At 49.0% G+C, this 24,466-nt stretch overlaps 1 protein-coding gene across 4 annotated transcripts in view; it reads right to left on the reverse strand.

The window, feature by feature from the left end:
* The window catches only part of LOC147432059 (uncharacterized), a 134,254-nt gene that overhangs the window by 85,230 nt on the left and 24,558 nt on the right, over positions 1-24,466 (reverse strand). For all 4 annotated transcript variants that reach the window (XM_086491874.1, XM_086491872.1, XM_086491875.1 and 1 more), the window contains exon 2: positions 17,581-17,709. In XM_086491874.1, the coding sequence (XP_086348000.1) occupies positions 17,581-17,709 (129 nt within the window). The remainder of the gene's footprint in view (positions 1-17,580; positions 17,710-24,466) is intronic.

The raw sequence follows: 24,466 nt of genomic DNA on the forward strand, positions 1-24,466 counted from the left end.
TGTAAACTTGATCATTGATCCTCTCTATGATTACAAAAGGTCCACAATATCTAGCACAAAGTTCCTTACATTTACCCATTGATAAAGAGCTACGTTTTGGTTTCACTCTTAAAAATACCATATCTCTTTCCTAAAAGAGTCAAGTAGATCTTTTAGGATCAGCGTAACTTTTATGTCTATCTTGAACAGTCTTAATATCTTGTCATATAAGGTCTCTTTGCAATTGCATTTCATCCAACATTTCTTTGGATGCTTGAACTCCTATGAGAGGGTATGTCCATTTTATTGGAGTAAGACACTCTTGTCCATACAACGCGAGAAAAGAGACATCCCAATTGAGCGTTAAAATGAGGAATTATACGCAAATTCAATCAAATTCAAATATCTGATCCATTTACCCTACTCATGCATACAATAAGCTCTTAGCATGTCCTCAATGATTTGATTGGTTCTTTCTGTCATCCCATCAGTTTGAGGGTGATAAGCAGTACTAAAAGCCAACTGGGTTCCTATAGCTGAGAATAAGGCTTTCTAAAAATTTGAGATGAACTTTGCATCACGATCAAAAATATACAATGAGGTAAACCATGATACATGAAGACACCTTTCATGAAGACTTGAGCTATATCCTTAATCGTAAATGTTGTCTTGACTGGAAACAAATGGATCATTTTTGTAAGCGTATTAACCACCACAAAAATAGAGTCATATCCTAAAGATGTAGGAAGTCCTACAATGAAATCCATGGATACGCATTCCCATTTCATTTGTGTTGCATCAATAGGTTGAAACTTACCAGGATATTGAACTCGTTCAGCTTTAGTACATTGACATGGTAAACATTTCGTACATAAATAAACACATCACGCTTTAATCATGTCCAAATGAAACTCTTTCTTACAGTTGTGTAAGTCTTAATGTACCTTGGATGTCCTGCAATAGGTATGAAAATAGGGCAAAGAGGGGACGCCTTGGGAAGGGGGGAGGGGAGGAAAGATCGAAAGCTTTTCTAATGCTGAAAAGCAAGAGAAAGTAGGGGCGCCCTGGGCTGTTTTTATCAGAGGCTGCCCACTCAAACACTTTTAAAAATGGTCTGAACTTGCTTAAAACTCAATAAAAACTTATAAGCTGAAAATTATGCTTACACAAACACAACCCAGGCGTCCCTAAATGCAAACTCATGCACAAATCCAATGCTGACATAGACTCCTCTACGGGAAAACATCTACTTTTTCAGATTGCAACTTGCTTTTTCAAAAAGCAACTCAAAGGTTACTTAAAACTCAAGTGCTTGTCTCTTGTCTCTTGTGTGCAACTCTAACTCAATCATGTAAAGAAGAAAGCCGATCCTAAGTTTGCTCCACGTCCTTCATCAGTCGGATGTTATTGATGACCGATGGTGTAGTGTTAAGGATGATAAATGATCGAATCCAAGCATTGACACGCTCACATAGCTTTGCTCCCATTGGATCTCTTGGCTTCAGAAAGTTGCTATTGATAAAGCCTCCAAGCTCGTAAGAGTTGAAGACTGCCTTCATGGTCGCTTTTCCAATCCGATCCATGGAAAAGGTAGGAAGGGTGGGTATCTTGATTGTCACCTATGTCGAAGTAGAACTAGGACCAATCTCCCGCCTCCTCATTGACTTGTGCCCCATTATGAACTTCATCTTGTCGTACTTCTTCATCATGGATTGGGTTGAAATCCAAATCATCATCCCTAAGCTCTTGACATTGTCGATACAAACTTGGGCATGTGACGAAGCTAGGACAAGTTGGATAAGAGAAACCTTCGAATCAGCTTGCTATAGCTAAAATCAGCCCCAAGAGGATGAAAAACAACACAAAAACAGAAAGCCGTCTCTTTTCGTGGCGAAAAATCAGCACCAAATCCTCAAATACATCACCAATCCGATTTGAGAGCAGACCTTGGCTCTGATACCATGTCAAAGATGCATCGAAGGGTGAATCAGGTGATGATCTAGTCAGCAGACAATCGTAAAACACATCCTCTCGAGACCAGGCAGCCAATAGATCTCAGATATATTGCAGCAAATCTCCTCGAACACATCCTCCTAGTGTACTTCCCACTGTACAAGCAATGGCAACACCACCTGTAATGTAACCTGCATAAAAAGCCCGGGGTTGGGGGGGGAAGCCGCGCATTTACAAACGAGAGAGAGAAATGAAATGAAATGATATATTCACGTCCTCAAAAGGCCAAAATGACCTATGAGACCAATATGTTACATACTGGTGAATCTAAAACCATGTCTGGGTACAAAAAAAGAGATACTAAATTGAATCTAGAAGTGTCACTAGCTAGAACTATGTGGGGTATGTGTGATCACCGATACAATTGGTGCCCAAACAAAAGAGAGATACAATGGGAGATGAATCCATCCTCATTTGTGCTCTAGATGTCGAGATAGTATGGCTCGAATCCTTTGTTGTAGTCTTCGTCGATGTTGTGAAGCTCCTCTCCTCAATCATTGGGCGTCTCAATCTCTAGCTCAAATGCTCAGTCAATGAGAGTACTGCGATTTTTGAGTATGAGCTGAGCTTTGCAATGGTGGTTGCTCCTCTATCCGTCCAGTGTCTGGTGTGAAGAAATCAGTAATCTGTCTCTAGAATTGTCTCTCTCCAGATCTCCTCAGTAAACTATCTCTGTGTCTATGTAACTCAAGTAGATACAATCCTAGACATCTCTGGTCCTAATAGCTCATGACTCTGGAGAAGGGTCTGAACCCTTCTCTGAATAGACAGTTGAATCGACCCCGTATCTCGCAATACATTGTGCACTTACATATATAATGTCACAAGATGGGCACCATGTGCGAATAGAAAAGAACAGACTGAACAAACTTTTAGCACTTCAATAACAACTGAACTGAGAGAGAGAGAGACGACACGCGACACGGAGTGGCGGAATTCCACCCCAAAGAGTATTGGCCCCAAACCTTGGCGCCCCTTTCAGTATTTCTTTATATTGCATCAGCACAGTACAAGCCAGTACTCGAGACTCTGCACCTGCGCTAGGAAGCATGCCAGAGAATGAGCCCTAACCTCATATTTAAAGGCCCTTGGCCTAAAAAGCAATTACAGTGAAAAGCCTTCAAACTCAAAAGCATCTGGTCCAAAAGCAATGCCAAAAGCTGCCAGCGTAAATCACGAATATCCGTACAGCTTGCCACGTCATCAACCAGCGCAATTTTTGAAAATCTGTCATGTCATCAATTGCTCCGCCGTCTTTTCCTGTGTGTATGTGGGTCCTGCTATGTCGCTTGGGGCCCCATCGGACAGGGTCCCCATAAGTTGGTAGGACTTCTTCTTCTGTTACTTGTTCTTCTTAGGGTTTAGGCCCCTCGGCCAGCATCTGCAAGTTGGCTCCATTCTTTAGGGCTTTGACACGTTAGCAGTTTGTTACATCTCCCATTCTTGAAAGAGAGTAATCGTCCACGATTATAGCATATCTACAAAACAACTCAAGTTAGCTAAAAAAAGAAATTCCGAGGGTCATTCCAAGGGACAATCAGTTTGCTCTTTTTGTTTAGGAGTTAGCTTCTTCTTTCGACTCTTTTGATCAAGGAGTTAGCTTCTCCTTTCGGCTCTTTTGATCAAGGAGTTAGCTTCTCCTTTCAGCTCTTTTGATCAAGGAGTTAGCTTCTCCTTTCGTCCAGATCGGAACTCTTGATATTCCAACGTAGTAAACTTAGCCATCACACCCAGACCGTATTGATCTGCCACGGGTGTCTTGATGCACTACAATTACATACCCAAGCAATCTCATCCAATTAGGAATATTCAGTGGTTGGCACATCACAATGCAACACAAATGCTCACATATGTATGTTACAAGACACAACAAACAGCGCCGTTGAGCACTCCCTCGAGACAAACGGTCTGCGGTATGAAGCTACTCAACGACTACCTCGTCACTCTCCCCGCAAATAACCTAAAAAAGTCCGGGCCATGAGCTGAGAAGACTATACAACCAAATGCTCCCCAGACCGCAGTCTGCGTCACTCGGAGGTTCAAGCATACAACCAAACGCTCCCCAGGAATCGGCCTACGTCGTTCGGAGGTTTTCTAGCATACAACGGAACGCTCCCCAAGCATCGGCCTGCGTCATTCCGAGGTTTTCAAACATACAACGGAACGCCCCCTAGGCATCGGCTTGCGTCGTTCCGAGGTTCAAAGTTCAAACAAAACCAAAACAGTAATTCTCACTTCTCCACCCTCGAGTAAAATAACCAATCAATGAAACCAGTATTAAAACTAGAGTCAAACATTTCAAATCGGCACCAAAACAGGTTCAAAACAAATACCATCCATTTCAAACAAGATCACCAAACAAGCCTCAAACAGATTTCAAACTTAAAAAGCAATCTCGACATTAGCCGAGCTCGAGAATTCAACCGGCTTTCCATCCAGAAACCTGCACCAAAAATTAGGGTTAGGTTCCTTCCATGAGGTCGTAGCCGAGCACAGCATGGTCCATCAGCTCTTGGACAAACAGTGTTTCTTTGGCGGCGATGGTAGTCCCAAGATAGCAATCGCACCGGACCTCCAAGGTCATCCGCTCGTGAAGAGACATCTACTGGGAGATGTCGAGAAACTTCAAAATATAATCTGCTAGGGTTTCCATGGCAAGCATTTCATGATACCCCACTCTGCCAGAAGTTGCACTACGAAGAAAGATGTCAGAAACCATATAACTTCGGGCAAATTTGTTTTTCTTAAAAGTTTGCCAAGTCCTTGAAGTGTGCGGCTTGGTAGCTATAGACATCTGCATGGTACTGTCTCTGAGAAAAACAGCAGCTCGAAACAAATCTTGGATCCTTCTCTTGCAAGTGATCTTAATGGCTTATGCCCTGTAAGACATGAGCGGTGAAGACGGGAGCGCGCCCGATGCGCGATGAAGTAAGGGTCCGGGTTGGAGGGCGAAGATAATAAAAATTCCAATAGCTCTATCTCCTCTTTTGTAGGACCGATATGCTTTCAGAAAAGCACACGCCTGATGCTCTGATACCACTGTCATAAGACGGGCACCACGTGCCGATAGAAAAGAACAGACTGAACAGACTTTTAGCACTTCAATAACAACTGAACTAAGAGAGAGAGAGAGAGAGAGAGAGAGACGACACGCGACACGGAGTGGCGGAATTCCACACCAGAGAGTATTGGCCCCAAACCTTGGCGCCCCTTTCGGTATTTCTTTATATTGCATCAACACAGTACAAGCCGATACTCGAGACTCTGCACCTTCGCCAGGAAGCATGCCAGAGAATGAGCCCTAACCTCATTTTATTTTATTTTTCGAGAAAAAGATCCTTCTATTAGTTAATGAAAACTGCCCATAGGGCTACAACCACCTCTGCAAGAGAGGGCTACAACAAGCATGATGGGGAGACTCTCCCAATGAAAAAACAGCATATATACAATGGGGCTAAATCAAGAGATGGGAGGAGGGAAAAGCCACACAGGTGGACAGTAGTGCCATCTGAGCACCCCCTGGACTATGGTGTAGAAAGGCCCACGGTGCCAGAGTCGAAGGAAAGCCTCGCGGCGCTCCCGCATGCGGTCGGGGCTGCCCTGTAGTCCCTCAAGCTATCCTCTGAGAGTATGGATCAGCTCTAGCCAAAAGTCACGAACAGTCTCTGCTGGTGGCACAGGGCGACCCTCAAAGAAGCGGAAACAACGGGCCCGCCAAATGAACCAAAGTGTCAGGCCACTGATGAGCTCCCAACACTCCTCTCTCTCACTGCACCACTCCAGTGGAGTAAGCTCTGTAGTAGGCTGAAGTGTAGGTCGCCCCCCCTGTATCACTATCATCCTACTGGTGGAAGATAGCTCAAACTGAAGTGCCGGGCCCGTGAGGGTGGACCAAGCCGCTGCCCCCCAAGTGTACTGTCGAGCCGTGGAGAGAGCAGGCATCAGCCGAAGAACTCGTAGCCACACCTGCTGGGCCGAGGGACAGTCCCAAAGACAGTGACGCTGACTCTCCACCAAATGGTCACAAGCTGCACATGTGGCCGAGAGACCACTATGCACAAGCCAGCTCCCTACTGCTGTGGCTCTATGTGCGACCAGCCACTGAAACAAGGTGACTCGCCTCGGCTGTCTGGAGTCCCACAGCCTCTGCCAAAAAGCTGCCAAGAACTCGACTGTGAGGCCCTCCTCCTGCCAATGACGTGCTGCAGCGGGGCGCGCCTCTCTCTGTGCTGCAAGTATATGACGTCCAAGCCGAACAGTGTACTGAAAGAAGGGGACTCCTGGGCGGTCTGCAGAAGAGAAGGGGTCCCTCCATAGCCACTCACCAGGATCCCACTGTACTCGTGCCAGTGGACAGCACTCCCAAGCCCATAGCCTCCAGTGTCCTGTCTCAAGAGCTGCTGGGTCAGGGTCTAAGACGCAAGTCCTCCCACAGATGCCCACAACTCGGATCCTCTGGAAACAGCACTCTGCTACCTGCGGGGCCTCTACTGCAACTCGCTGTAAGCGTCCCCCACCCTGAAGCTCGAAGAACAAGGCTGGGACAGTCTCTGAGCAAGCCCTGACTGAAATGAGAACCTCCAGTCGTGTGAAGGCTCCCATCCACCAGGGTGCTACTGGCTCGAGAGGCGTGAGCCACTCAGCTGGAACTGACTCCGAGATGTCCTGACACATGCTCTGCACCCCTCTCATGCCCTGTAGCTGGATAGTCTGCACCTCCTCCGACAAACCTATGAACTCTAGCCAGTCACCTAGAGAGCGTGCTGGACCAGCTGCCATGGGACCCCAAGAAACATGAGGCCGACTCCCAACCAAGTGGCCTCTCTGAGTGCTAACCATGGGGTTCCAGACGAGGGGCTGCCGTAGGCGCTCCTCCGTGCACGTCGGCGGTCTCTGCTCTAGGCCACGCCGTAAGAGCTCCCAAGATCGAAGGAAACTCACAGCAAATCGGTCCTCCAGTCTCCTGCTCAAACCAACTCTGCGCAGCTCTGTAAAGATCGATCTAGTCGAAGGTTGCCAAGGGCCTCCTGACTGAGGCACCCTGGCACGAAGCCTCTGCAGCAAGAACTCCTTCCAGGGCTCCTCGCCTGGAAGAAGTCCTCTGACGACGAACTTCCCAAGAAGGGCTCTGCTCTGCTGTGCTGGATCAATGATCCCAAGCCCTCCCTGAGAACAAGGAAGTGTGATGACCGACCAAGCCATCTTGGCTCGGGCAATCTGAGTGTCGCGACCTGACCAAAGGAAGTTCCTGATCAGCCTCTCTACCTGGCTGATACAAGAACTCGAGAAGATCCAGCAAGAAGTGATGTACCACATAGTCGCCAACAACACCTAGTTGGCAACTACTACTCTACCAGCCAGCAAAAGTCGTGCTGAGCTCCAATGTAACAGCTTTCTCCTGATGGACAGGAGAAGAGGAGCAATCTGCTGCTCGGGGGACAAGTCCAAACCAACCTGACAACCCAAGCACCGAACTGCAGTCCCTTGAGGAATCCACCTGAAACCCTCCCCTGGCATCCAATCTGGCACAGGAGCACTGCCAACCGATAAAGCCACTGTCTTTCTCCAGTTGATCAGTGCGCCCAATGCACAGCAAAAGGTCTCCAAAGCCTGCTCACATCTGTGTAAATTGGCCTCCTGGCCCTCTAAGTACAAGGCCGAGTCGTCGGCAAACTCAGCGTCCAGAAGCTCATCTCCCCGTATGGGGAGTGCTAAGCCCCTCATACCAACCTGCTGTGACACCAAAAATCTGCTCATCGCCTCCGCATAAAACAGAAAGAGAAAGGGGGCAAGAGGACAACCCTGTCTGACCGATCGTGTGAGCATGAAGCGCTCACCTCTACCGCCTGCCAAAATCACCTAATTGTGAGCCTGTCTGTACAAAGCTGACACCCCTCTGATCCAAGCATCTGAGAAGCCCATCCTGCGAAGCGTGCCCTCTAGAAAGTCCAAGTCAACTCTATCGTATGCCTTCTCAAAATCGAGAAGAAGAATCACAAGGTCCTCCCCACGGAATCGTGCCAGGGCAGAAGCCTCCCAGAAGGTGAAGATGTTGTCAAGGATACTGCGTTCCTTGACAAAACCTGTCTGAGTCCCATGTATAAGGCTCTCCAAAAGTGGCTGAATCCTCAAACTCAAAGCCTTGGCAAGAATTTTGTAGGCTGAGTTTAGGATGGTGATGGGGCGCCACTGTCGAATCTCATCCAAGGAGCCACCCTCCTTTGGAATGAGGTAAATCAGGCCCTCACTCATGCCATCCGGCATCACTCCTGTGAGCAGAATGTACTGAAAGGCACTACACAGATCTGGGCCAAGCAGGTCCCAGTACTCCAAGAAGAAACTGGGAGTCAGCCCATCCTCACCTGGACAGCTACCACGAGGGAGGGCCCTAAGAGCCGTGTGCAGCTCCTCAAGCTGAAGAGGTATCTCTAGCCTCTGGCGCATCTCCTCAATCACAAGACAAGGCATCTGTGCCCAAACCTGCTCCCTGCATGCATCCTGTCTCCCTGACTGGGGCTCAGCCAACAGTAACTCACGGTAAAAGTCAGTAGCAACTGCACGCATATCCTCGGGCTCACAAACAACTGACCCATCAAGTCTCCTCAACTGATTGACCTTGGCATGCGAGTGCCGAGGTCCCACTGTCTCAAAAAGAGCACTTGTCACTCTGTCACCCACCTGAGTCCACTGAGATGCCTGTCGGTGAAAGGCAAACTCATGGCGCCTCTCCTCTGTGCAAGCAAGCTCCTGTCGAGCCTGCTGTAACTGCTCCTCCAACCATGGACTGTCTGGATGCTGCTCCTGCATCCTCTGTAGTGAAGCAATGCCTCGTCTGAGACGCTGCTCCTCCTCTCTCGCTGCAGCCCGTCGAGCCAGAGACTCCTGTAGAAAAAAGTGGCTAAGCTGAGCTAGGCCCTAAGGCCACTCTGTCTGCAGGTAGAGCCTGGCTGTCCATGCCCTCTGTCCAGAGAGCCTCTACCCTCTCTCTGAGTGCTGAGTCCAACAAGACCCGCTCTGGGATGCGAAGCATCGTGCTCCCACTCCTCTGCCTGTCTGCCACTGTGAGGAACACTGGTGCATGGTCCGAGAAGGATGTCCCTGCCAGGATGCCCACTGAGCCCCCCAAGTCACTGAAGTGGTCACTAGTGTAGAAGAGATCTATCCGCGATAGATTCACTCCTCCCACTCTGCGGTCCGATCTAGAGAAGGCAAGACTCTCTGGAGGCCTCACAAAGCCAGAATGCTGCCATGTATCCGAGACCCTCAAAGTCATACACAACCTCTCCCAAGCTGCTAACTCGACTCCATGCACAGTAGCATGGCTGCCTCCGATCCTGTCAGAAGGGTCCTCCAACATGTTGAAGTCCCCTCCTACACACCAATGGTCAACCTGTGGCAAAGACTCGACAATCTGTGACCAAAACTCTGCACGAGCACACGCCACATTGGGCGCATAGATGTTCAGGAAGCCCACAAGGCCACCCTGAAGCTGCATAGTAATCCACGAAGCCCTGCCTGGCACAATAATCCCTCTACCCACAATGGCCTGCTGCAGTGAGTCCGCAATAGTCATACATACCCCACCCTGGATGCCTCCAGGTCCAAAAGCAGCTGACCAAAAGGTATCATACCATCCACGCAAAATCTGACCACATTGCCGAATGCGGCTCTCAAACAAATGGTGCTCCTGAAGCATAAGGAGATCAATCTCTCCTCCCACAAGGCAACGCTGAAGCTCCTGACGCAATCGGCCCCGTTGTCGCTGAAACTGGGGCCCACCTAGTCCCTGCACGTTCCACGAGACGATCCTCATGGGGAGCGATAGAGAACAGATGCTGCCGCAGCAGCAAGACGAGCTATCTTCGAGGCTGGCTTGGATGGGGAGTAATCCGCATCCGAGCGTCCTCTAGATAGGCGAGACTGCAGTGAGTGCCTCGCCCAAGCCCAAGCAGAGCGAGCTGTGCGTAAAGCAACCTCCTCTGTCCAGAAGTCCTCATGAATGTATACATAGCAAGGCAAACACTGCGTATCAGCAAAAAAGTACACCACAATGTGCCTACATCCTGTTGAGTCTGGGGGTGTCACCGCAAACTTGGCCAGAGGCCACAAAGTCTGCAGCAAATCTGTAACACCAAGTTCTCCCATGTGGTGAGAGAACTCGAGAACCTATGTATGCAACCATCCCACCACTGAGTCTAGGGACCACTCTGTCTCGGTCCTCCCACAGAGGGGGAAGGAGAAACCAACTGCTGAGTCCAAGGCCTCTGTTCCCCTAGCGGCGAGGAACAAAGCGTGGACCCTGAAGCAGGCTGCCTCGTGGTCTGCTGCGGAATCGCCGAGGAAGCGAGTGAACCCATAGTCGAAGAAATCCCAGCGGCGTCGGAGGTCAATGCTCGTCAGACCACGAGGGATAGCTGCAAGGGAAGATGTCTGAATCTGCAGAGGGGGCTGCAAGAAGGGCTGACCCTCTCTCGCTAGGCGACTCGTGGCAAAGGCGTTGCCAAGAGATCTCCTAGCCGCCGGCGAGGGACCAGTCTCCTAAGTCGACTGTGGTACTGGAGCAGGAGGAGGGGGAGGAGGAGCTAGGGGGGGCGGAGGAGAAGAGAAGCGGGGTGGGGCGACAGAGAAAGGAGGGCGAGGAGAGGAGTAGGCGGGAGCAGAGGGCGGGGGAGGGGATGTGGAGGAGGAGGGGAAATCTGAAGGTGGGGCGGCTGGCGAGGGTGAAGCTGAGGTGGAGGCTGGCGTAGGGGGCTCCTCCTGCTCAAGAGGACCAAAGCGGTTCCCCGTGGGAACCCACTGCTGCTGAGTACGCACCTAAGGGCCACTCTGAGTGCCAGGCTGTCACTATGGCCCCTGGCGTCGACAGCCACGGGCCTGCTGCCACCCCTCCTCCGCTGGAGCCCCAGGCTCGGAGGATGGCTCTGAATCTGTGCGCTATGCCGCTGGCTGTGGCTGCGGCCCAGCCTTGGCAGGCTGGGGCTGAGGCTGAGGTGCAGGACGTGGCCTCCTCCGTGGACAGGCCTTCGCTAGGTGACCCATCTGTCTGCAAATGAAGCATTGGTTTGGGAGACCCGAGTATACTCCACACTCTGTCTAAACCAACCCCCACTCACCCGAGGCAGAAGGATGACCTTCGGGAGCGTGTGGGTATCTCTGACCAAAACTCGAACTGAAGGGATGCCAGCCGCCTTGACAGCTACTGATGCTGCCGTACGAGGTGTCTCCAAGACAGTCCCGATGGCGGAGCCAATCCTGGAGAGAAGTGGAAGGTACTCCCTCCATAAACCCGGAAAGCAAACTGAGATGGGGATGTCTGCCTCCTCTACGAGCACATCCGAAGTCGGGTCAAAACCATGTCGCCACTGTCGAAAGTGGGCGCGTGATGCTCGGATGGCCAGTGGACTCATAGCTATGACCTTGGAGGCCATCTCGAAAGTCTCAAACTCGATCTGGTAGTACCCCCGTCCGAGAATCTGGACATCCAAGATCTTGCCCACCTCTGCAAGAAGGCGGGCCTGGAGAAGGTCTCGCAGCTCTCCTCTGCTAGGACGGGTGCCGAGAACCTTGCAGATGACGGAAGTCGCCTACAAGCGCTCTACCTCTGCGGCAAGGCTCGCTTGCTCTGTCAGCGAAAGAGCAAGTCGAATGGTGGGCTCAGCGGGGTCGGGCGAGGGGGCTTCAGGCGAGTCCCTCTGTGGCGGAGCTGGAGCCTCCATCTATGTCTACTGCTGAGTCGAAGAAGCGGACGGTGAAGGAAGTCTGTAACCGAGTACGCCAAGCACTCGTCCGAAGAAGAAATGCTGCAGAGCCAGGTGTAGAACACCTTCGGGAACAGTGAGGACGACGGGGGGGGGGGGGGGGGGGGGGACGGAGAGAGCGGCGAGCGAGAGAAAAGAGGCTGCAGGCGGGGTGGGGGAGAAGCGGCCAGGGAGGGGGGGGAGGGCAGCGGACGGGCTGGAGGGAAGGGGGGAAGGCAGCGGACGGGCGGGGGGGGGGGGGGGGGGGGGGGGGGGGGTTGGGCTAGGCAGCGCGAGGGTGAGGGAGGCAGCGTGAGGGCGAGGGGGGGGCAGCGCGGGGTGGCAGGAGGCAGCGCGAAGGGGAGGGGGAGCAGTGCGGGGGCTGGAGGAAGCGCGAGGGCGAGGGGGGGGGGGGGGGGGGGGGGGGGGGGGGGGGGGGGGGGGGGGGGGGGGGGGGGGGGGGAGCGTGCAGCAGTAGCGCGAGCTATCGAGTCACTTCCAAGAATATTCTGCCCTAACCTCATATTTAAAGGCCCTTGGCCTAAAAAGCAATTACAGTGAAAAGCCTTCAAACTCAAAAGCATCTGGTCCAAAAGCAATGCCATCGGCCCCAAGTGACAAAAAGGATAAAATAAAGCAAGACCCACACATACACGCTGAAGGAATTGCGTGGAATTGATGACGTGGCAGGTTTTTCGAAAATGACGTTGATTGATGACATGGCAAGCTATACGGAATTCCGAGTTTTGTGTTGGCTGCTGATGTGGCAGCTGTACGGATTTCCATAAATTACGTTGGCAGCTTTTTTGGCATTGCTTTTGGACCAGAAGCTTTTGAGTTTTGAAAGCTTTTCATTGTAACTGCTTTTTAGGCCAAGGGCCTTTAAATATGAGGTTAAGGCTCATTCTTTGGCATGCTTCCTGGAGAAGGTGCAGAGTGTAAAGTACCGGCCTGTACTGAGTGGATGCAATATAAAGAAATACCGAAAGTGGCGCCAAGGTTTGGGGCCAAACTCTCTGGGGTGGAATTCTGCCACTCCGTGTCGCGTGTCGTCTCTGTCTTTCAGTTCAGTTGTTATTGAAGTACTAAAAGTTTGTTCAGTCTGCTCTTTTCTATTGGCACGTGGTGCCCGTCTTGTGACAGTGGTATCAGAGCATCAGACGTGTGCTTTTCTGAAAGCATACCGGTCCTTCCAAAGAGCGGACAGAGCAAGATGGCACTTCCAGAGCCTATTGGAAATTTTAGCTTCGTGCTCCGACCCCGGACTTATCAGCCACTCTCACCGTTACTTCATCGCGCATCAGGCGCGCTCCCGTCTTCACCGCTCATGTCTTACAGGGCACAAGCGATAAAGATCACTTGCAAGAGAAGGATCCAGATTTGTTTCGAGTCACTGTTTTTCTCAAAAGCAGTATCATGCAGATGTTGATCTCTATAGCTACCAAGCCACACACTCTCAAGGACTTGGCAAGCTTTCAAGAAAATTTTTGCCCAAAATTATATGGTTTATATGGTTTCTGACATCGTCTGGCAGTGTAGGGTATCCTGAAATGCTTGCCACGAAAACCCTAGCAGATTATAATTTGAAATTTCTCGACATCTCTCAGTAGATGTCTTTTCACGAGCTGATGACCTTGGAGGTTCGATGCGATTGCTATCTTGGGACTACCATCGCCGCCAAAGAAACATTGTCTGTTCAAGAGTTGACAGACCATGCTGTGCTCGACTACGACCTTATGGAATGAATCTAACCCTAATTTTTGGTGCAGGTTTCAGGATGGAAAGTCAGTCGACTTTTCGAGCTCGATCGATGTTGAGATTGCTTTTAAGTTTGAATTTTGTTTGAGTTTTGTTTGAGAACTTGTTTGGTGATCCTGTTTGAAATTTGTTTGAAATGGATGGTATCTGTTTTAAACCTGTCTTGGTGCCGATTTGAAATGTTTGACTCTGGTTTTAATACTGGTTTCAATGATTGGTGATTTTACTCCCGGGTGGAGTAGTGAGAGATAATGTTTGAGAATGCTTGTTCATACTCATGGCTCAAACCCTTGTGGTTATTTGCGGGGGAAGTATTGAATGATTGAAAAGTGTTGTTACTCATGGCCCGGACCTACATGGTTATTTACGGGGGGAGTATTAAGAAGTCTAAGTAGTGGTTACTCTCAGCACCTCCAAACGACGCAGGCTGCGGTCTGGGGGGCGTTTCGTTGTAAAAGGCCTCTATATTTCATGGCCCGGGCCTTTTTAGGTTATTTGGGGGAGGAGTGATGAGGGAGTCGTTGAACAACTCATGGCCCTGACGTGGATGGTTATTTGCGGGGGGAGTGTTCATCGGCGGCTTTATGTTTCTATGTTGTAACATGCATATGTGAGCATTTGTGTTGCATTGTGATGTGCCAACCACTGAATATTCCTGATTGGATGAGATTGCCTGGGTATGTAATTTTAGTGCATCAAGACACCCGTGGAAGATCAGTACGGTCTGGGTGTGATGGCTAATTTTACTACGCCGGAATATCAAGAGTTTCGATTTGGACGAAAGGAGAAGCTAACTCCTTGATCAAAAGAGCCGAAAGGAGAAGCTAACTCCTTAACAAAAAGAGCAAACTGATTGTCCCTCGGAATGTCCCTCGGAATGACCCTCAGAAATTTTTGAGCTAACTTGAGTTGTTTTGCAGATATGCTGTAATCGCGGACGATTACTCTCTTTCAAGAAGGGGAGATGTCACAAACTGCTGACGTGTCAAAGCCCTAAAGAAGGGAGCGAACTTGCAAATGCCGGCCAAGGGGCCTAAACCCTAAGAAGAACAAGTAACAGAAGAAGAAGTCCTACCAACTTATGGGGACCCCGTCCGATGGGGCCCCGAGTGACAAAAAGGATTAAAATAAAGCAGGACTCACACATATACACTGAAGGAATTTTGTGGAACTGATGACGTGGCAGGTTTTTCGAAAATGACGTTGATTGATGATGTGGCAAGCTGTACGGAATTCCACATTTTGTGTTGGCTGTTGACGTGGCAGCTGTACGGGTTTCCATAAATTACGCTGACAGCTTTTTTGGCATTGCTTTTGGACCAGAAGCTTTCGATTTTTGAAGGCTTTTCACTGTAACTGCTTTTTAGGCGTAGGGCCTTTAAGTATGAGGTTAGGGCTCATTCTTTGGCATGCTTCCTGCAGAAGGTGCAGAGTCTGAAGTACCGGCTTGTACTGAGTTGATGCAATATAAAGAAATGCAGAAAGGGGCGCCAAGGTTTCGGTCCAATACTCTCTAGGGTGGAATTCCGTCACTCCGTGTCGCGTGTCGTCTCTCTCTTTCAATTCAGTTGTTATTGAAGTACTAAAAGTTTGTTCAGTTTGTTCTTTTCTATTGGCACGTGGTGCCCGTCTTGTGACAGTCAGAGTGTCTCGAGCATTTTGTCTCTCTCCTCTCTCTAGCTTTTTCTCTCCACTAGTGATCTCTCTCTCTCGTGTTGGTGCATGCGATCTCGCTGACCTTGTAGTGCTAGTTTTACCTCCATCAGCAATGTCTCTCTCTCTCTCTCTCTCTCTCTCTCTCTCTCTCTCTCTCTCTCTCTCTCTCTCTCTCTCTCTCTCTGTGTGTGTGTGTGTGTCAGGAGACTGTGGAGTACACAGTTGCATACACCTATCTTGGTGTAGTCTTCACTGGGCCAAAGTTTTCTTTAAAAAGAGCCGCAGAGACTAGATTGACCAGAGCGTATGCAGCCTTGGGAGGATTGGAGAGGATGTGTTCGTAGGTTCAGTTCGAGGAACCCCAAACAAAGCTTTGGCTCTTTGATACCTTGGTAGCTTCAGCTATGCTCTATAGGGTTTAGGTTTGGGGACCCACTGTGGGTCAGGATGGGTGGAGAGGTATGGAGAGGCCCTTGGTATCTATGATCTCTCGGCTGATTAGAGCCAAGGCCTCCGTGCCACACGAGATCATTAGAGTGGAGTTAGCAGCCGCCTATGGAGATAGAGGTGCTTACCAGATCAGTCTCCTTTATACATAGCTTATGGGATACTACCAGAGACAGATACGCCAGATTGGCCCTTGAGTCCTCCAAACAATTAGCTTTATAGGGGGACACATCATGCTGGTATGCACAGATGTCATCATGGTTTCAAATACATGGCTTTAGCATGGACAACTTGCCCCCCTTCTAGTACTCCCTTGATGCACCATCATTGTCTCTTACACAGATGGAGATTACTAGACTCATTCGCCAGGACCTGACCCGATTGGACACGGATAGAGCCGACACAAGAGTTTGGCACGAAGATGGCTTTCTATAGAGAGCATCTTCTCCAACTCACAGGGGATGGGTTTGTTATTCGACCCAGCTATATGGATACACATCTATCTCATGGATTACGGTGTGCCATTGGTCAAATACGGACATCTTCCCACCAGCTTGAGATTGAAATTGGTAGATTCAGAGAGATACCAACAACTAACAAGATATGCTGCCTATGCCATATAGAGCCAGAGACGGAGATGCATTATATATAACAAACTGCTGACGTGTCAAAGCCCTAAAGAATGGAGCCAACTTGCAGATGTTGGCCGAGGGGCCTAAACCCTAAGAAGAATAAGTAACAGAAGAAGTCGTCCTACCAACTTATGGGGACCCTGTCCGATGGGGCCCCAAGCGACATAAAGGATTAAAATGTCAGTAGTTTGTGACACTGACCCCAAACGCTGGCAAGCTCTACTATAAACTGATAACTGATACAAGGGGCGTGGGGGTCCCTATATAGAGACAACCCAAATCTTCCCTACCTTCGGCAAGATATCCCAAGACCTCATAAATAAAAGCCTAGGCCCTATAATATGAAATATCACTATAAAGTGACTATAATTGCACATAAAATAGGGACACTGTAGAGCACTAGAGACTCTGACCCTGAGAAACCCTAGAAACAAGGGTCTCCTCTCATAGCAGCACAAGAGTGCTAAGAAGGTACGTCTATCTCAAGTATAGTCGGGCATAGCACAAAATAGCCCTCACTCCCTAGTCTGCTCTCGGGAGATACTAGAGCTACCACCGGAGAGGAAACTCAAACTCTAACAAGCCTTGCCCATTTTGAGCATATCCTGCAATCGAAGTATCCTAGGAGACTGTTACAAAAAAAGAGCTTCTCTATGACACTTGCGTGGTAAAGAAAACCATACTTAGCATACATCTCCACAAGAGCATTTTAGGGCACATATTGATGACTTCATCTGGGGGGATGCCCTCATACTGCCTTTGTTCAACATAGTTAAGAGCCTAGTGGTCTTGTTCGTTTTGAGCATATAATGCAACCATGTGCTTTCATTTTAGGGCACATATTGATGACTTCATCTGGGGGGATGCCCTCATACTGCCTTTGTTCAACATAGTTAAGAGCCTAGTGGTCTTGTTCGTTTTGAGCATATAATGCAACCATGTGCTTTCATTGCCCAATTTGCAAGGCCGTCGAGGAGATGATGGCACCAGAAGGAAGCTTCTTCAAACACTTTGCACTACGCCAAGGATGACTTCATACAAAGAGCGCTGGCATCTTCGCTCAATTGTGCTTCCCTCCTCCTCGCCTGTGGCCTGCCCTGCATGCATTTGTTGGAAGCTTCACTATTACACTTCTGTCATACCTTTATACTGGTGAGTCGGGTGGACTCTCCTCTCTGAAGACAGTTGCACTCTTGCATCAACACATCCATTTATAGAGATAAAGTGAGTTATGTTATTTCTGATTACTCAAATGTACCAAAAAACCTAAATCGAAACCAACTGCAATTGATCAAGGTGCTCAGTTTGTCGGACAAATAGTTGCATTAAAGTAAGAAGAGCCAACACACAACTCTTACACTGTCCTTTAGAACTTTGAATTGTCTCATAATGGTTGCCATGCAACCTTTACCATGATGCTTTTGGCTGGGACATTTTAAGCCCAGTTGTGCAATGCGCTCCTTTGCCCTACCGACCGCATATTCAACCTGAATCAAAAACACAAAAATGGAACATCAATGCGTATAGAATCCTAAAAGAGTGATAACCACACTGATTTTTGAAGTACCAAGTTTAAACAAAATACTAGAACCCATGAAGCTTCTCAAGGCTTAACTACTTTGCAAACAAGATAGCTAAAATTTTTAAAACAGTGCCTAGCCCAGCTTGGATGCATGTTTGTGAACACTCTCTTCAAGCCTAAGCAAAGGACATATGGCAACGCAAACAATGGCTGGAAAAGGGAGTTGGAATAGGGATGGAAACAAAAACCACAACTTTTGCGCAAGAAGCAGCAGCAGTGCCACATCAGCAACAGATAATGAACATCGCATGATAAAAAGTACAAATGACTACGACTATCACAAAAGTAGAGATTATGCATTCAAAGTAGCCCTCATGTCTAATTTCGTCTCAAATACAGCAGAACCGAGAGATTAGACAAGATCGAGCAATCATACAGTTACATTCCTTTTGTAACCTTGCGTTACAGGATGTGCCTTTGTGCTATTGATGATTCCTTTGCATTGATGGTGGATTCTTTCTCACAATTTGGGGGGGGTGGGGGGGGTGGGGGGGGGGGGGGGGGAGAGAGAGAGAAATGAAATGTTATATTAACGTCTTCAAAAGGCCAAAACGACCTATGAGACCGGAGCGTTACAATGTGGTGGATCTGATACAAAGTCAGAGTAATAAAATGAAATGAAGTCACAAAACGATGGAATATAAAAACTGTGAAATCCTAAGCCGGTAGGTGTGAACAAAGCAGCTAGTCGGGATAGCTAAACCACAAATCACAAGAGATCCAGCATTGGTCGCTGGCGGATCTCATCAATCTCCTCCATGGTCAGTCTGACTGGGCGTCGTGCATGTCGGGCCAAAGTGATCCAGATCCTCTGATGTAGCCTGCATCCATGCTATGTAGTCCTCCGCAGTCGTGGGTGTCTGGATCTCCCCAATTCAATCGCTCGGTCGATCAGTGTGCCTCTGGTGTGAAGCGACGAGATCTACTGTGGTAGTAACTCCTCCGGATGTCCAGTGTCTGCTCTGAAGAAGTTAGTGATGTGTCTCTGAGATTGGCTGGCCTCTCTTCTCAGCAGGCTCTCTCTGTGTCTGTGCAGCTCGAGCAGAACAAACCTAGGCATCTCTGATCCTCGTACCCCATGACTTTGAAGAGCGGTCCGAAGCCCTCTCTGAACAAGCAGTGGAAGCGGCCTCGTATCTCGTAGTAGACGGGGTAGTGGCATGTGTAGTGTAACTCTATCTCATGCTCCATGCTACACAGGGGGCATGTCCTGGCCTCTGCTGGTACTCTGCTACATGGGACAAGTGGGTGTCCATGTATTTGGGCCTCGTCACGAAACCGTCCGCCGTAAGCTGGAGAAGATGTTCTCTGTAGAAAGCCATCTTCGTGCCGAGCTCCTGTGCTGGTTGTATCCATGTCCCTCTGGTATCTAGCTGAGTCAGGTCCTGGCGGATGAGCCTGGTGATCTCGGACTGTGTAAGAGTTATGGAGCGTGCGTCCAGTGAGTACTAGAAGGGGGGCAATCTGTCTATACTGAACCCGTGCGCCTGGAACCATGATGTCATCTCCCCATACCAACATGTTGTATCTCCCTGCATGGCTAATTGTCGAGAGGACTCAAGTGCAAGGCAGGCGTATCTGTCTCTAGGAAGTTCCCACACGCGGTGTATGAAGGAGACAGATCTGGTGAGCGCCTCAACCACTAGTGGGGGGGGCAGCTAGCTCTGCTCGGATAATGGCACGTGGTACTGAAGCCTTGGCTCTAATGAGCCGTGAAATCATAGAGACCAGGGGCTTGTCCATGTTCCCCCATCCATCAGTGCGACCTTTTCTCCCATGATGATCCAATGACGGCCCCCAGATCTCAGCTCCATAGAGCAATGCAGAAGCCACTAATGTGTCAAAGAGCCAGAGCTTCGTCCGAGGCTCCTAAAACTGAACTTGTGAACACATCCTCTCCAATCTACCCAATGCCAAATGGGCTCTGGTCAATCTAGTCTCTACCACTCTCCTTAATGAGAATGCTGGTTCACTAAAAACCACTCCAAGGTAAGTGTAAGCATCTATATACTCCACCGTCTCCTGGCCATATGCGAATGCAGGCGCTGACCTCTTGATCCACTGTGGGGTGTGGTATTAAATACCTGCATGACCTTGGTTTTACAAAGGTTAACAGACAAACCATTGTCATGGGCAAACCTATGCAAAGCATACAGGTGATTTGCATCCCCTCCGGGGAGTCCGAGATCAACACGATATCATCAGCGTATAACAATAGCGGGATCCATGTCCCCGCCAGCGGTGCACCTCTATCCCCATCTCTCCCAATGTAGTCAGAAACCTCATCCACATACATACCAAATAGAGTAGGAGAGAGCGGGCAGCCCTGCTTCACCCCAATAGTGGAGTGAACCGGTGCGGACAAGCCATCTGGGGTGCGTACATGCCCCACTACTGACTTGTAAAATGCCATGATCCCCCGAATGAGCTCTGTGGGTACTCCCATCTCTTGTAATCTACGCATCATTCTAGCTCTGGGTACTGTGTCAAATGCTTTGCGGAAGTCCATAGAGCTACAATAGATCCGTTTCCCACAGAATCTGCCCTCCTCGATGATGGCCCTGAGTGTCAAGATATGGTCAAGAGTAGAAAAACCTCTCCTGAACCCTGTCTGCCTGGCTGCACGCATTCCCTCCCTCTCTGCCCATCTACACAGCTGCTGCTCAAGAATGGATGCGTAAAACCGTGCCAGTGTGTGTCCAATCATGATAATGCGATAATTCCCAGGCTCCATAGGGTCTCCAAATTTGAAAATAGGTACAATCGTAGATAGGCTCCAAGTATCAGGCAAGCCCTCGCACATGGCACGGTTAAACATGACTGCTAGAAGCTCTGCTAGTAGATCTCTAGCATGTATGAAATGCTCAGCTACCAAGCCATCATGATCATATGCTCTTCCAGTCCTCATCCTGTCAATAGCCTTCTTCACCATCTTAGCGGTGAAAAAAGCACGTGTGTGGGCATGGGTCGGGGGGTCGGGAGGGAGCGGCTGTCCAGAGACTGTGTACAGAGATGATGCGTACTGACCCCAAGTCTCTGTAGAGGTAATGGCAGAGAGGGGGGGAGGGGGCACAACTCATGAAAGCGCCGCCATGCCTCACGCGAGTCAAGAATAGCGGTAGAGATCCTGCTCTAGTTGAGCCAAAGATGCCCTCTTTTTCCGCCGCACTAGGCATCGGAAGTCAATCTGTGAATGTCTGTGAGTGATGTCTCCCAAAAGCACCTCCCTCTGAAGTCTAGCTCTAGTTTGGCGGAATTCCCCATCATACCAGCTGTTCGGAGGCATGCTCCCAGAACAGCGTCTATGCTCGGGCTGGGTGTGTGGGTATGCCTCTGCTGCTGCATCATGTAATTTTTGTGTCAGTATAGTAGTAAGCTCCTCCAGAGGTCGCCTTGGATCCTCAGTGCATAGGCGTTTGTAGATCTCGTCTATGTATACAGAATCCGTCTCCAGTCTGAAGGTATAGCGAGTAGGGACTAACACCCGTGGACTGTGTGTTGCACTGAACTGGAAAGAGATGGTCAACGACACAATAGCATGATCCACTGCCACCCCAACAGGTCTCGGAACAACTATGAGATCCTGGATACTAGGGATGAGGCTTGGTTGTGCCATGACATAATCCATTGTGCTTGTGGAAAGCATGTGAAGCCTCCCGCAGTGGGAAATCTCTGTAGGCCATTCGAGATGGCCAATCGATGTGCGGTCCCCATGTCTATCAAGTGTCGTCCATACTCGGTGTGTTCCCCATCCTGTGATAGTCTGGTTAGGCCCATCTCTGCAACATCCAGCTCTCTCAGCATCTCCTCTGAAGTACCATAAATTACTATCTGATGATGGGCAGTCCTAGCATTGAAGTCCCCTAGAATGATAATGTCACCATCTCTAGAGAATTCCCATATGTCATCATCCAAAATAGAAAAGGGGGACTGTCCTCTGGGTGGTGCATATACTGACGTACTCGGGGGGAGAGTAGCAAATAGCAATGTAGAGATATCTGCCAGTCTCTGCTCTCAGTCTCACCCACATTTCCTTGGCTTGCTCGTCCCTGCGAGCTATATGTATCAATGGTTGTAAACCCTCCCTGAATAACACTGCCACTCCTCTTGAGCCCCGCCCTCTGTTCTCTGATCGTGTCTCCTGTCTACAGGCTGTCTCCCAACTGTATCCACTAATGTGGGGCATAGACTGCCGAGGGGCTTGATGCGTCTCCAAGTAGAAGATGATGTCTCTCCCGTTAAAACTATCTTCAAAGGCACCCACATCAAGGCGCATAGATCCATTACAGTTCCAGGCAGCAACTTTTAGTGTGGTCCCATAGGTCTCGCACCGTCATGTGGCGTGTGGCTCTAGTATTACCACTCTTCCATCTCGGTAGAAGGCAATCTTGTCTTTTTCCCTTGCCGCTCTAATCTCCGGAATTACCTCCTACATATGAGCAATCTACGAGAGGGTAAGATCGTCCCCAAGAAAGATGCCCGTCTTCTTAAGAGTTGGCCTTTTCTTCAAAAAGTCCTTCGCTTCCATGGAGGGGAAACGAAGAATGAGTGCCCTTTCCTTCGAGGTTTCCCCATTGCTTCCATTTTTCTTGTTTCCTACTCTCCAAGCTCTTGTGTGCATTGGTTCATGAACCCCTATCAGGGCCATGAATTCTTTTACTTCTTCGTCCACATTATCTTTGTCTTTAAGACCGCAAATTCTCACATGTAAAGCGCGCACCCGTCTTCTTTGCTCCTCCTCTAGTGTTCGATTAATGATAGTGGGTGTGGGCGTGGACGTGATTTCTTTGCCTTTCCCTTTCTTGGCAACCTCAATCCATTTTTCGGCTTCATCTACCTTCTGTTGAGTCTTTGTGATAACATCCACCCAGGAAGTCGTCATTTCTTTGTGCTGCTCTTCTCCCTCTTTGATGGCCCTTACTTGCTCTTTGATCGTTTTTAGTTCTTCTATTACAGAGGGTTGCAATTCTCCTTCTTCAAGTGTGTTTCCTAATCATGTGTCAACGAGATCCTTCTTGCGTGACATAATTTCTTCATCTTGAGCCATCACACGGTCTTCCAGTGCATTTATTTTACTTTCTTGAATCAACATGCGTCCTTCAAGCATTTTTATTGTGCACAGCAGGTTGCGGTTCATCTTGGTAATGGTTTCTGTCATCTCTTCTCTGCACTTTTGAATGGCATCCTCTAAGGGGTCGGCTTTGTCACTCTGCTTCCTCATGCTTACTTGTCGCCAACGGGACCCACACTATGCATACATTTTTTTTTCCCCTTTTTTTCTCTCTACGCGGCCAAAAATTCTCTCTCTACCCTTTCTCTCTCTATGCTATTCATCCGTCTCTCTATCACGAGGACGCGGCAACTGTTAACCATGTCACGAGGACGTGGCAATTGCTAACCTTAGTTGTTGGTTTCTTTCCAATGATTTTTGTTTTATTTTTGAAACCCTCTTTTTGAAGTTGCAAATGGTCGGACATTGTATGGCCAATGTGAACGGTAGTTTCACCCGCAGACGGGAAGTTGGTCGACACTGGAATTCGTATAGTAAGAGGATGTCTAGGCTTAGTGCAAGGTCATGTAGGTCCCCCCGTCGCACTTAGCAAGTTGGTGGATACTAGGAAGTGAACTCAATAAAGGCATAAAGTCAAGGTGGGATCACCAACAGAACGTATTCGACAATTGGGCCACATTGCACTTTTGGATGCTGTCCCAATGAGGTTAGATGGTCCGATGACCAGTGGGAGCCCAACGGAAGCATCTCCTAAAAATTAGGAAACTCCTATTTTGGGCCGTGAAATGCGTTCGCGTCATTACCTTCAGTATGACCAGGGGAACGTTACAACTCTGCCGCGAAGTCAACTGAGCAACCAATCGGGAGATTTTTAGTCGGCAACCCTGAAACGGGAAAATGCCAGTAAAGGCGCCAAGTGGCACATTTCTGTGTACTTTCCTCTTGCATCAAGAAGTGGCGCTGAATTTGTAGCTGGGAGACTCGTTTTTCAGCTTTTGTCATAGGTTAAGAGCTATGGAGTGCTTTCTTTCCCTCTCATGTACAATGTGGTCTAGGAGTGATGCCCTGCACACTACACACTGCTCTCTCTCTCCCCTACGTGCAGTTATGTGATGCCCCACAAGAGGGCTATTCATTTGACTGATGTACAGTTGTGTGATTTCATGCTTTTGTGCTGAGGCAAGAGCCTCGAGTAGGAATAGACGTAGCTAACTGCCACTCCAAAGCAAGCACCGGTGAGGGTCATAACCTCACGGTACAAGTGCATTTTCAGTGTTGTGTATGCGCTGTAAATTGACTGTTTTTCAGCCATACGGACGCCAGAACCATTGGGAATAGTGCCCCATTGGCAAAGGACAGTTAGGGGACTGTTTGGAGCTGAAAACAGGGCAAAAACCAGTAAATACAGTGTGCTGAATTTACTGTTTTTGGGCAGGAATCAGAGGGTTTATGCCAGTGGAAGTGAGTTCCAGCAGGGGAATTGGTTTCACGCAAGTTTTGGGGCTGTTATGCTGCCGAAATTTGGCCAAAACAGGTGGTATCTAGCGGGATACAGGTAAAGGATTCCCAGGACTCTACTTTGTAATTTACCCTCTTACAATATAAAGAAATACCGAAAGGGGCGCCAATTTTGGGGCCTAAAGGTTGCCGG

The sequence above is a fragment of the Adiantum capillus-veneris genome, chromosome 20, assembly GCF_014529385.1.
Source record: "Adiantum capillus-veneris isolate H3 chromosome 20, ASM1452938v2, whole genome shotgun sequence".
NCBI classification, from domain to species: Eukaryota; Viridiplantae; Streptophyta; class Polypodiopsida; order Polypodiales; family Pteridaceae; genus Adiantum; species Adiantum capillus-veneris.